This window comes from Oncorhynchus mykiss, chromosome 15 (assembly GCF_057628025.1).
Source record: "Oncorhynchus mykiss isolate SJ-2025 chromosome 15, ASM5762802v1, whole genome shotgun sequence".
Lineage (NCBI taxonomy): Eukaryota > Metazoa > Chordata > Actinopteri > Salmoniformes > Salmonidae > Oncorhynchus > Oncorhynchus mykiss.
Window position 1 is genome coordinate 82,191,049 of NC_143036.1, and position 14,383 is coordinate 82,205,431.

Consider the following 14,383-nt stretch of genomic DNA (forward strand, 5'->3'; position numbering starts at 1 on the left):
ACCATAGTCTAACCCCTACCCCATATCCTACCCTAAACCCTGCCCTAGTCTAACCCCTACCCTAAACCCTGCCCCAGTCTAACCCCTACCCTAAACCCTGCCCTAGTCTAACCCCTACCCCATATCCTACCCTAAACCCTGCCCTAGTCTAACCCCTACCCTAAACCCTGCCCCAGTCTAATCCCTACCCTAAACCCTTCCCTAGTCTAACCCCTACCCTAACCCCTACCCTAGTATGATCCCTACCCCATATTCTCCCCTAAACCCTACCCTAGTCTAAACCTTACCCCATATCCAACCCCATCCCTACCCTGGTCAACCCTCTACCCCATATCCTTTCTTACCCTAAACCTTACCCAAGTCTAACTCCTACCTCATATCCTGCCCTAAACCCTAGTCTAAACCCTACCCTATTCTAACTCCTACCCTAAATCCTACCCTAGTCTAACCCCTACCCTAAACCCTACCCTAGTCTAACCCCTACCCCATATTCCACCCTTAATCCTACCCTAGTCTAACCCCTATCTCATATCCTACCCTAAACCCTACCCTAATCTAACCCTACCCCAATCCTACCCTAAACCCTATCCTAGTCTAACCCCTACCCCATATCCTACCCTAAACCCTACCCTAGTCTAACCCCCTACCCCATATCCTTTCTTACCCTAAACCCTACCCTAGTCTAACCCTTACCCTAAATCCTACCCTAGCCCCTAGCCCCTACCCTAAACCCTAGTCTAACCCCTACTCCATATCCTACCCTAAACCATAGTCTAATCCCCTACCCTAGGGTTCCCTAACTGGCGGTCTGCGGGCCAAATCTGACCTGTAGGTAATATTATTTGGTCCCCCGAAGCCCCCAAATGATTTAATATTTGTTTCATTAAAAAAAATTATAATAAAAAATCTCATACCCGAGATTCAAAAAGTGCCAAATGTAATTCTCTAAGAAGGAAGTTACCTAAAATAATGCAGAAGTTGCGTTTTAACTTCCTTCGTGAGGAGAGAGAATACAGGAGACGGCCAGCTCATAAAACAGGCCAGCGGACCGTTTCAGTGGTGCTGAAACCTGAACTCTGCAACCGCAGCGCAATCAATAGGCGGACAGCGCCTGGTGCTGAAAATTATAGCTACCTTGTTTTATTAGGTCTTTTTCAAAGAACTTAACTGGCTATGAGGCTTCACAGCATCTTTCACAATAGAAAAAGATATGGTTAAGTTAAAGTAAAAATGTTTTTTTTTTTAAATTAAGACTACTTACAATTGCAACTGGCCAAAAATATAGAATCCGACATAAAACAATCGTTTAAAAAAAAAAAAAAAGGCGATGTCGGGGAATAGCCTGCTCTGGTAACAACAGGAAACTGGGGAATAGCCTGCTCTGGTAACAACAGGAAACTGGGGAATAGCCTGCTCTGGTAACAACAGGAAACTGGGGAATAGCCTGCTCTGGTAACAACAGGAAACTGGGGAATAGCCTGCTCTGGTAACAACAGGAAACTGGGGAATAGCCTGCTCTGGTAACAACAGGAAACTGGGAAATAGCCTGCTCTGGTAACAACAGGAAACTGGGGAATAGCCTGCTCTGGGAACAACAGGAAACTGGGGAATAGCCTGCTCTGGGAACAACAGGAAACTGGGGAATAGCCTGCTCTGGTAACAACAGGAAACTGGGGAATAGCCTGCTCTGGTAACAACAGGAAACTGGGGAATAGCCTGCTCTGGTAACAACAGGAAACTGGGGAATAGCCTGCTCTGGTAACAACAGGAAACTGGGGAATAGCCTGCTCTGGTAACAACAGGAAACTGGGGAATAGCCTGCTCTGGTAACAACAGGAAACTGGGGAATAGCCTGCTCTGGTAACAACAGGAAACTGGGGAATAGCCTGCTCTGGTAACAACAGGAAACTGGGGAATAGCCTGCTCTGGTAACAACAGGAAACTGGGGAATAGCCTGCTCTGGTAACAACAGGAAACTGGGGAATAGCCTGCTCTGGGAACAACAGGAAACTGGGGAATAGCCTGCTCTGGTAACAACAGGAAACTGGGGAATAGCCTGCTCTGGGAACAACAGGAAACTGGGGAATAGCCTGCTCTGGTAACAACAGGAAACTGGGGAATAGCCTGCTCTGGTAACAACAGGAAACTGGGGAATAGCCTGCTCTGGGAACAACAGGAAACTGGGGAATAGCCTGCTCTGGGAACAACAGGAAACTGGGGAATAGCCTGCTCTGGTAACAACAGGAAACTGGGGAATAGCCTGCTCTGGTAACAACAGGAAACTGGGGAATAGCCTGCTCTGGTAACAACAGGAAACTGGGGAATAGCCTGCTCTGGTAACAACAGGAAACTGGGGAATAGCCTGCTCTGGGAACAACAGGAAACTGGGGAATAGCCTGCTCTGGGAACAACAGGAAACTGGGGAATAGCCTGCTCTGGTAACAACAGGAAACTGGGGAATAGCCTGCTCTGGTAACAACAGGAAACTGGGGAATAGCCTGCTCTGGGAACAACAGGAAACTGGGGAATAGCCTGCTCTGGGAACAACAGGAAACTGGGGAATAGCCTGCTCTGGTAACAACAGGAAACTGGGGAATAGCCTGCTCTGGTAACAACAGGAAACTGGGGAATAGCCTGCTCTGGTAACAACAGGAAACTGGGGAATAGCCTGCTCTGGTAACAACAGGAAACTGGGGAATAGCCTGCTCTGGTAACAACAGGAAACTGGGGAATAGCCTGCTCTGGTAACAACAGGAAACTGGGGAATAGCCTGCTCTGGTAACAACAGGAAACTGGGGAATAGCCTGCTCTGGTAACAACAGGAAACTGGGGAATAGCCTGCTCTGGTAACAACAGGAAACTGGGGAATAGCCTGCTCTGGTAACAACAGGAAACTGGGGAATAGCCTGCTCTGGTAACAACAGGAAACTGGGGAATAGCCTGCTCTGGTAACAACAGGAAACTGGGGAATAGCCTGCTCTGGTAACAACAGGAAACTGGGGAATAGCCTGCTCTGGTAACAACAGGAAACTGGGGAATAGCCTGCTCTGGTAACAACAGGAAACTGGGGAATAGCCTGCTCTGGTAACAACAGGAAACTGGGGAATAGCCTGCTCTGGTAACAACAGGAAACTGGGGAATAGCCTGCTCTGGTAACAACAGGAAACTGGGGAATAGCCTGCTCTGGTAACAACAGGAAACTGGGGAATAGCCTGCTCTGGTAACAACAGGAAACTGGGGAATAGCCTGCTCTGGTAACAACAGGAAACTGGGGAATAGCCTGCTCTGGTAACAACAGGAAACTGGGGAATAGCCTGCTCTGGTAACAACAGGAAACTGGGGAATAGCCTGCTCTGGTAACAACAGGAAACTGGGGAATAGCCTGCTCTGGTAACAACAGGAAACTGGGGAATAGCCTGCTCTGGTAACAACAGGAAACTGGGGAATAGCCTGCTCTGGTAACAACAGGAAACTGGGGAATAGCCTGCTCTGGTAACAACAGGAAACTGGGGAATAGCCTGCTCTGGTAACAACAGGAAACTGGGGAATAGCCTGCTCTGGTAACAACAGGAAACTGGGGAATAGCCTGCTCTGGTAACAACAGGAAACTGGGGAATAGCCTGCTCTGGTAACAACAGGAAACTGGGGAATAGCCTGCTCTGGTAACAACAGGAAACTGGGGAATAGCCTGCTCTGGTAACAACAGGAAACTGGGGAATAGCCTGCTCTGGTAACAACAGGAAACTGGGGAATAGCCTGCTCTGGTAACAACAGGAAACTGGGGAATAGCCTGCTCTGGTAACAACAGGAAACTGGGGAATAGCCTGCTCTGGTAACAACAGGAAACTGGGGAATAGCCTGCTCTGGTAACAACAGGAAACTGGGGAATAGCCTGCTCTGGTAACAACAGGAAACTGGGGAATAGCCTGCTCTGGTAACAACAGGAAACTGGGGAATAGCCTGCTCTGGTAACAACAGGAAACTGGGGAATAGCCTGCTCTGGTAACAACAGGAAACTGGGGAATAGCCTGCTCTGGTAACAACAGGAAACTGGGGAATAGCCTGCTCTGGTAACAACAGGAAACTGGGGAATAGCCTGCTCTGGTAACAACAGGAAACTGGGGAATAGCCTGCTCTGGTAACAACAGGAAACTGGGGAATAGCCTGCTCTGGGAACAACAGGAAACTGGGGAATAGCCTGCTCTGGGAACAACAGGAAACTGGGGAATAGCCTGCTCTGGTAACAACAAGAAACTGGGGAATAGCCTGCTCTGGGAACAACAGGAAACTGGGGAATAGCCTGCTCTGGGAACAACAGGAAACTGGGGAATAGCCTGCTCTGGTAACAACAGGAAACTGGGGAATAGCCTGCTCTGGTAACAACAGGAAACTGGGGAATAGCCTGCTCTGGTAACAACAGGAAACTGGGGAATAGCCTGCTCTGGTAACAACAGGAAACTGGGGAATAGCCTGCTCTGGGAACAACAGGAAACTGGGGAATAGCTTGCTCTGGGAACAACAGGAAACTGGGGAATAGCCTGCTCTGGGAACAACAGGAAACTGGGGAATAGCCTGCTCTGGGAACAACAGGAAACTGGGGAATAGCCTGCTCTGGGAACAACAGGAAACTGGGGAATAGCCTGCTCTGGGAACAACAGGAAACTGGGGAATAGCCTGCTCTGGGAACAACAGGAAACTGGGGAATAGCCTGCTCTGGGAACAACAGGAAACTGGGGAATAGCCTGCTCTGGGAACAACAGGAAACTGGGGAATAGCCTGCTCTGGGAACAACAGGAAACTGGGGAATAGCCTGCTCTGGTAACAACAGGAAACTGGGGAATAGCCTGCTCTGGGAACAACAGGAAACTGGGGAATAGCCTGCTCTGGTAACAACAGGAAACTGGGGAATAGCCTGCTCTGGGAACAACAGGAAACTGGGGAATAGCCTGCTCTGGGAACAACAGGAAACTGGGGAATAGCCTGCTCTGCTAACAACAGGAAACTGGGGAATAGCCTGCTCTGGTAACAACAGGACACTGGGGAATAGCCTGCTCTGGTAACAACAGGAAACTGGGGAATAGCCTGCTCTGGTAACAACAGGAAACTGGGGAATAGCCTGCTCTGGTAACAACAGGAAACTGGGGAATAGCCTGCTCTGGGAACAACAGGAAACTGGGGAATAGCCTGCTCTGGGAACAACAGGAAACTGGGGAATAGCCTGCTCTGGTAACAACAGGAAACTGGGGAATAGCCTGCTCTGGTAACAACAGGAAACTGGGGAATAGCCTGCTCTGGTAACAACAGGAAACTGGGGAATAGCCTGCTCTGGGAACAACAGGAAACTGGGGAATAGCCTGCTCTGGGAACAACAGGAAACTGGGGAATAGCCTGCTCTGGTAACAACAGGAAACTGGGGAATAGCCTGCTCTGGTAACAACAGGAAACTGGGGAATAGCCTGCTCTGGTAACAACAGGAAACTGGGGAATAGCCTGCTCTGGTAACAACAGGAAACTGGGGAATAGCCTGCGCTGGTAACAACAGGAAACTGGGGAATAGCCTGCTCTGGTAACAACAGGAAACTGGGGAATAGCCTGCTCTGGTAACAACAGGAAACTGGGGAATAGCCTGCTCTGGGAACAACAGGAAACTGGGGAATAGCCTGCTCTGGTAACAACAGGAAACTGGGGAATAGCCTGCTCTGGTAACAACAGGAAACTGGGGAATAGCCTGCTCTGGGAACAACAGGAAACTGGGGAATAGCCTGCTCTGGGAACAACAGGAAACTGGGGAATAGCCTGCTCTGGGAACAACAGGAAACTGGGGAATAGCCTGCTATGGTAACAACAGGAAACTGGGGAATAGCCTGCTCTGGTAACAACAGGAAACTGGGGAATAGCCTGCTATGGTAACAACAGGAGACTGGGGAATAGCCTGCTCTGGGAACAACAGGAAACTGGGGAATAGCCTGCTCTGGTAACAACAGGAAACTGGGGAATAGCCTGCTCTGGTAACAACAGGAAACTGGGGATTAGCCTGCTCTGGGAACAACAGGAAACTGGGGAATAGCCTGCTCTGGGAACAACAGGAAACTGGGGAATAGCCTGCTCTGGTAACAACAGGAAACTGGGGAATAGCCTGCTCTGGTAACAACAGGAAACTGGGGAATAGCCTGCTCTGGGAACAACAGGAAACTGGGGAATAGCCTGCTCTGGGAACAACAGGAAACTGGGGAATAGCCTGCTCTGGGAACAACAGGAAACCGGGGAATAGCCTGCTCTGGGAACAACAGGAAACTGGGGAATAGCCTGCTCTGGGAACAACAGGAAACCGGGGAATAGCCTGCTCTGGGAACAACAGGAAACCGGGGAATAGCCTGCTCTGGGAACAACAGGAAACCGGGGAATAGCCTGCTCTGGGAACAACAGGAAACCGGGGAATCTTGGGAAAGTTCGGGGGCGGTGTAACGTGCTGCCCCTCTGCCTACAGCTTTACACAGAGGTGTACAAATCCCTGTCCTTTATCTAACACACCCCTCTCTCTCCTGTCTCTCTAACAGCCTTACCCAGAGGCCTCAGCGGTGTACAACCCCCTCTCTCTCCTGTCTCTGTACCAGCCTTACCCAGAGGCCTCAGCGGTGTACAGACCCCTCTCTCTCCTGTCTCTCTAACAGCCTTACCCAGAGAACTCAGCGGTGTACAAACCCCTCTCTCTCCTGTCTCTGTAACAGCCTTACCCAGAGAACCCAGCGGTCTACAACCCCCTGTCAGCGGAGGAGCTGCAGAGGATAAAGAATGAGAAGAAGGCCAAACAGGTGGAGAAGAAACAGAAGACGACAGAAAACAGGAAGCACCTGGCCAGCGTCAGGGTGGTGCAGAGAAACCTGGTGTTTCTAGTGGGGCTGTCACAGAGACTGGCCGACCCCGAGGTAGGAACACAGAGACACACCCGGAGATCTGAGAATAACACTCCTAAAAACAACACAGAGGGAATATTTGTTCATTATCGTCGTCATCAATGACTGCTGTGAGATTATCCTTCCTTTCCTTCCCTGCTTCCTGTAAATTCACTTAATGAGAGGGGAGAGGGAGGGAGGGAGAGACAGGGGAGAGGGAGGGAGGGAGAGAGAGGGGGGGAGAGAGAAAGAGAGGGAGGGAGAGAAGGAGCGGGAGGGAGAGAAGGAGCCGGAGGGAGAGAAGGAGCGGGAGGGAGAGAAGGGGAGGGAGGGAGGGGGAGAGGGAGGGAGGGAGAGAGAGGGAGAGGTTGACTCAGTCAGCTCTGATGGTAACTCTGGATCTCTCTGTCTGCTCTGATGGTAACTCTGGATCTCTCTCAGTCAGGGAGGGAGGGAGAGAGAGAGGAGAGAGAGAGGTTGACTCAGTCAGCTCTGATGGTAACTCTGGAGGCAGTGGAGTGTGATATAATATGCAGAGGATGAGATTATAGGGCAAAGCCAGTTTATAATGGAAAGTAATTAAATGACTACCCAGACTATTTACATTCCTACCCCCCCCCCCCACACCACTGCTACTCTCTGTTGTCATCTATGCATAGTCACTTTAATATCTCTACCTACATGTACATACTACCTCAACTAACCGGTGCCCCGTCACAGTGACTCTGTATCGGTGCTCCCCTCTTTATAGTCTCGCTATTGTTATTTTACTGCTGCTCCACATTGACTCTGTACCGTAATACCCTGTATATAGCCTCACTATTGTTATTTTACTGCTGCTCTTTAATTACTGGTTACTTTTATTTCTTATTCTTATCTGTATTTTTTAAAACTGCTATTGTTGGTTCGGGACTCGTAAGTAAGCATTTCAGTGGTTGTGTTCAGTGGTTGTATTCAGTGGTTGTATTCAGTGGTTGTATTCAGTGGTTGTATTCAGTGGTTGTATTCAGTGGTTGTATTCAGTGGTTGTATTCAGTGGTTGTATTCAGTGCATGTGAAAAATCCAATCTGATTTAATGTAAGGCTTGTGGGGTAATATGCTTTGTATCCCCACTGGGGCTATAAATGACCCAGGAATATTCCATCACTAAACCTCATGTAGAATCACACTAGTTGGTGATTTATTCAGTGTTGTGAAAAGCTCCATTAGCAGAACGCTGGAGCAGTTTCCTCTGTAGTATAATGTACAACAGAAGGGTTTTGGTGAACCCAACAACACAAGAACAAAAGACCTTGTCTAAAATCTCTAGGGGGAAAAATAGCCGGTTTGTCTGGAATCTGGTTTGTCTGGAATCTGGTTTGTCTGGAATCTGGTGTACTAGCTAGCTGGCTTCTAGGCATCAGCCTTTCTGTTTGCTAATTTCCCACACAACAACAACAACAACATAAGTACAGGACAACAAAAACAACAACAACAACGGTGTGTTCCGACGTGGTCCTGGATGATCGTCATAGCAACAACCCTCCACACAAATAGACAGGACACCAATATTCATCTGTTCACAGAAAAAATAAAAAAAATGATGTGTCTATGAAGTGTCAGGAAGATACTGAGTTTACCATGCTGTTGGAATTGGACATGACAACACCTTTCTGTTGTCCTATCCTCTCACGGTTGAACCCCGTCTGCTCACGTGCACTCTGCTGTTTCTACGCACACGGACCAGCAACATTTTCCCATGTCTGTCCTCGTTGTTTCTGGCTGGCCTGATATAGTGGTGTTTGATTATCACACAGCTGCTACTGCCAATGGTTTCACTCAGTCTTTAAGGGAGAGAGGGAGACAGAGAGAGGAGAGAGCATTGGTCAAACAAAGGCTGCAAAGAGATGTCTTGAGCTCTGGTCGAAGTGGACGGAGAGTGACCAGAATGTCAAAACTATCGTCGCCCAGCGGCTCGGGCCATAGCAACCACCAACCAACCTCTTCCCTCTTTTACCCCTCTCACTACCCTGGACTCCTTCCACAGAAACCACCAACATAACGGATCAGAAACCCCCTCACTGCAGATCAGAAACCACCAACACTGCGGATCAGAAACCTCCTCACTGCAGATCAGAAACCACCAACATAACGGGTCAGAAACCTCCTCACTACGGGTCAGAAACCTCCTCACTACGGGTCAGAAACCTCCTCACTACGGGTCAGAAACCTCCTCACTACGGGTCAGAAACCTCCTCACTACGGATCAGAAAAACCTCCTCACTACGGATCAGAAACCTCCTCACTACGGATCAGAAACCTCCTCACTACAGATCAGAAACCTCCTCACTGCAGATCAGAAACCACCAACATAACGGATCAGAAACCTCCTCACTGCAGATCAGAAACCTCCTCACTGCGGATCAGAAACCTCCTCACTGCGGATCAGAAACCTCCTCACTGCGGATCAGAAACCTCCTCACTGCGGATCAGAAACCTCCTCACTGCGGATCAGAAACCTCCTCACTGCGGATCAGAAACCTCCTCACTGCAGATCAGAAACCTCCTCACTGCGGATCAGAAACCTCCTCACTGCGGATCAGAAACCTCCTTACTGCGGATCAGAAACCACCAACCAAACGGATCAGAAATCATGGAAATTATTTTCTCGTTCTGACTGTCTTATCGTAACAGTTTTGGAGCGGAATTGCCTGTTGTAACATGATTATAACAGTTATGTTTTGATGTGTAGACTTAACTACATTTCCCAACAGCCCCTCTGTTTTCTCTGTCCGTCCCAGATTCTAAAGAGACCCGAGTATTTTGTGAAGTTTGGGAAGGTCCATAAAGTAGTCATCAACAACAGCACCTCATACGCCGGCTCACAGGTATGAGGGGGGGGGGGGGGGAACTTCCTGTGGGCGAGGATGATTGACAGTAATGTTGTAGTTTAAATGGATGGCGTTTGGTTGGTTGAAAGTAATACATTTCTAATGCACTCCAACACAATATACAGCCATAACACCAGTACAAGGGAAATACATAAAGTACATAGCTTGATTGATTGATCCATTGATTGTCTTGGTCTTGTCCCCTCAAGGGTCCCAGTGCCAGTGCCTATGTCACTTACATCCGCTCAGAAGACGCCCTCAGAGCAATACAGTGTGTCAACAACCTAGTAGTAGACGGCAGAACACTGAAGGTAAGTTTGGGGAAATATACCACGCTATGTACATCTAGTCTGGGCACCGGACAAAACAATAAGCATATCTGTATTAGATCGACGTTTGAAATGTCCGCTTCTCTGATGTCAATTTCTACACCTTTCACACAGGATTTATTGTGTGTTGGCTGTAATAACAATTGTGTGATGTTTTTAAAATCTTCTTTTCAAACAGCCCCATTTTTATTTTTTAAGAGGAGAGGTTTATACTGAGGCGTTAGCGACTTGTCGTCTCGGTTTGAAAAGGGGTTTAACTTGAACTTTCTTGACTAAATGAAGGCGTTTCCCTTTTCTACTCGTTCAATCAAGATCCCTGTCTTGGGGAATTATTGCCAAGCGTGTTGTACATGTGGATATCTCGTGCATAGTTTGACCTAACGAACTGTCGTTGTGTTCTGCAGGCTTCTTTAGGGACGACAAAAAACTGCAGCTAACGAGCTGTCGTTGTGTTCTGCAGGCTTCTTTAGGGACGACGAAATACTGCAGCTAACGAGCTGTCGTTGTGTTCTACAGGCTTCTTTAGGGACGATGAAATACTGCAGCTAACGAGCTGTCGTTGTGTTCTGCAGGCTTCTTTAGGGACGACGAAATACTGCCGCTAACGAGCTGTCGTTGTGTTCTACGGGCTTCTTTAGGGACGACGAAATACTGCAGCTAACGAGCTGTCGTTGTGTTCTACGGGCTTCTTTAGGGACGACGAAATACTGCAGCTAACGAGCTGTCGTTGTGTTCTACGGGCTTCTTTAGGGACGACGAAATACTGCTGCTAAAGAACTGTCGTTGTGTTCTACAGGCTTCTTTAGGGACGACGAAATACTGCAGCTAACGAGCTGTCGTTGTGTTCTACAGGCTTCTTTAGGGACGATGAAATACTGCAGCTAACGAACTGTCGTTGTGTTCTACAGGCTTCTTTAGGGACGATGAAATACTGCAGCTAACGAGCTGTCGTTGTGTTCTACGGGCTTCTTTAGGGACGACGAAATACTGCAGCTAACGAGCTGTCGTTGTGTTCTACGGGCTTCTTTAGGGACGACGAAATACTGCTGCTAAAGAACTGTCGTCGTTCTACGGGCTTCTTTAGGGATGACGAAATACTGCTGCTAACGAACTGTCGTTGTTCTACGGGCTTCTTTAGGGACGACGAAATACTGCTGCTAACGAACTGTCGTTGTGTTCTACAGGCTTCTTTAGGGACGATGAAATACTGCTGCTAACGAACTGTCGTTGTGTTCTACGGGCTTCTTTAGGGACGATGAAATACTGCTGCTAACGAACTGTCGTTGTGTTCTACAGGCTTCTTTAGGGACGATGAAATACTGCTGCTAACGAACTGTCGTTGTGTTCTACAGGCTTCTTTAGGGACGATGAAATACTGCAGCTAACGAACTGTCGTTGTGTTCTACAGGCTTCTTTAGGGACGATGAAATACTGCTGCTAACGAACTGTCGTTGTTCTACAGGCTTCTTTAGGGACGATGAAATACTGCAGCTAACGAGCTGTCGTTGTGTTCTACAGGCTTCTTTAGGGACGATGAAATACTGCTGCTAACGAACTGTCGTTGTTCTACGGGCTTCTTTAGGGACGATGAAATACTGCTGCTAACGAACTGTCGTTGTGTTCTACAGGCTTCTTTAGGGACGATGAAATACTGCTGCTAACGAACTGTCGTTGTTCTACAGGCTTCTTTAGGGACGATGAAATACTGCCGCTAACGAGCTGTCGTTGTGTTCTACGGGCTTCTTTAGGGACGACGAAATACTGCTGCTAACGAACTGTCGTTGTGTTCTACAGGCTTCTTTAGGGACGATGAAATACTGCTGCTAACGAACTGTCGTTGTGTTCTACAGGCTTCTTTAGGGACGATGAAATACTGCTGCTAACGAACTGTCGTTGTGTTCTACGGGCTTCTTTAGGGACGATGAAATACTGCTGCTAACGAACTGTCGTTGTTCTACAGGCTTCTTTAGGGACGATGAAATACTGCTGCTAACGAACTGTCGTTGTTCTACAGGCTTCTTTAGGGACGACGAAAAACTGCAGCTAACGAACTGTCGTTGTGTTCTACAGGCTTCTTTAGGGACGATGAAATACTGCTGCTAACGAACTGTCGTTGTTCTACAGGCTTCTTTAGGGACGACGAAAAACTGCAGCTAACGAACTGTCGTTGTGTTCTACAGGCTTCTTTAGGGACGATGAAATACTGCTGCTAACGAACTGTCGTTGTTCTACAGGCTTCTTTAGGGACGATGAAATACTGCTGCTAACGAGCTGTCGTTGTGTTCTACGGGCTTCTTTAGGGACGACGAAAAACTGCAGCTAACGAACTGTCGTTGTGTTCTACGGGCTTCTTTAGGGACGATGAAATACTGCAGCTAACGAGCTGTCGTTGTGTTCTACAGGCTTCTTTAGGGACGACAAAATACTGCAGCTAACGAACTGTCGTTGTGTTCTACGGGCTTCTTTAGGGACGATGAAATACTGCAGCTAACGAGCTGTCGTTGTGTTCTACAGGCTTCTTTAGGGACGATGAAATACTGCTGCTAACGAGCTGTCGTTGTGTTCTACAGGCTTCTTTAGGGACGATGAAATACTGCTGCTAACGAACTGTCGTTGTGTTCTACAGGCTTCTTTAGGGACGATGAAATACTGCTGCTAACGAACTGTCGTTGTGTTCTACAGGCTTCTTTAGGGACGACGAAATACTGCCGCTAACGAACTGTCGTTGTGTTCTACGGGCTTCTTTAGGGACGATGAAATACTGCTGCTAACGAACTGTCGTTGTTCTACAGGCTTCTTTAGGGACGATGAAATACTGCTGCTAACGAGCTGTCGTTGTGTTCTACGGGCTTCTTTAGGGACGATGAAATACTGCTGCTAACGAACTGTCGTTGTTCTACAGGCTTCTTTAGGGACGATGAAATACTGCTGCTAACGAGCTGTCGTTGTGTTCTACAGGCTTCTTTAGGGACGATGAAATACTGCCGCTAACGAGCTGTCGTTGTGTTCTACAGGCTTCTTTAGGGACGACGAAATACTGCAGCTACTTTCTGAAGAGCATGGGGTGTCCCAAACCCGACTGCATGTATCTACACGAACTGGGGGACGATGCGGCCAGCTTCACTAAAGAGGAGATGCAGGTAAGATGACCAATTTCAATACTTAGGAAAGGCTCTTTCTCAATTCATCTTTCCTCCGATCCTCACCCTGCTATCTCCTACCTCCTTCTCAAAACACATTGTGGGAATGGTTTGAGGGACCTGGGACCTTCTCCTCCAATTCATGCTTGAGAAGGAGACGAATAGATGGGATGCGATGAACTGAGGAGAATTGAAATGGGAGTCCCAGGATTGTAGTGGTGTCGACTTCACAGCAGGTGTTTTATCTTTCTAACGGGATCCTTTGTGTCGCTCTGTGTCGTCTGTCAGGCAGGGAAGCATCAAGAGTATGAACAGAGGCTGTTACAGGATCTGTACCAGAACCCCAGCTTTACCACCCAGACCTCAGGAGGGGAGACGACCAAGAGCTCTAAACCCAGCTGTTTGCAGAGGTAGGCTAAGAGCTCTAAACCCTGCTCTTTACAGAGGTAGGCCTAGAGCTCTAAACCTTTACAGAGGTAGGCTAAGAGCTCTAAACCCAGCTATTTGCAGAGGTAGGCTAAGAGCTCTAAACCCTGCTCTTTACAGAGGTAGGCTAAGAGCTCTAAACCCTGCTCTTTACAGAGGTAGGCTAAGAGCTCTAAACCCTGCTCTTTACAGAGGTAGGCTGTCGTGGAAATTTCCTCTATTTACCAAATCATGGGAGCAAACCACACACACAAGTCAGAGTTAGTTATAAAAGTCCATCTTTAATTATATGAGCTCTATCACAACCCTGTGACTCTCAGATAAATTCAGTGTCTCTCAGTGAATTCTCTGAGAGCCCCTTCCACATTGTAAATGAGGTCCTTTATAGTAAAGACACACACACAGGATAAGACAGCATAGACATAATTCATCGTTCAGCTTTGTCTCCTTTCCCAAACCCCAGAACCATAAACCAATCCTCCAAATCAACAGGCATATATCAAATTGTCATTTAGATGCAACCCACTCTAAATACAAACTCCTGGACAAACTCACGGAGAGGAGGGTGAGGCTATAGGTTAAGATAGAAACAACATAAGAGGGAGCATAGAATGATTCCAGACACTGCAACCTTCCTTTCCCCAGTATGGGAAAGGTAGAGAGTGAAAGATATGTTTACACATGATGACACTTTGACCTCTCCCCTCTCAGCGGCCCAGGCAAC

At 48.0% G+C, this 14,383-nt stretch overlaps 1 protein-coding gene across 1 annotated transcript in view; it reads left to right on the top strand.

Annotated features, from left to right (window-relative positions):
- Positions 1 to 14,383, top strand: part of cnot4b (CCR4-NOT transcription complex, subunit 4b) — a 56,780-nt gene that overhangs the window by 12,522 nt on the left and 29,875 nt on the right. The window contains 5 exon segments of the mRNA XM_090201382.1: positions 6,729 to 6,926; positions 9,675 to 9,761; positions 9,974 to 10,075; positions 13,108 to 13,233; positions 13,522 to 13,643. Coding sequence (XP_090057508.1) covers positions 6,729 to 6,926; positions 9,675 to 9,761; positions 9,974 to 10,075; positions 13,108 to 13,233; positions 13,522 to 13,643 — 635 coding nt within the window.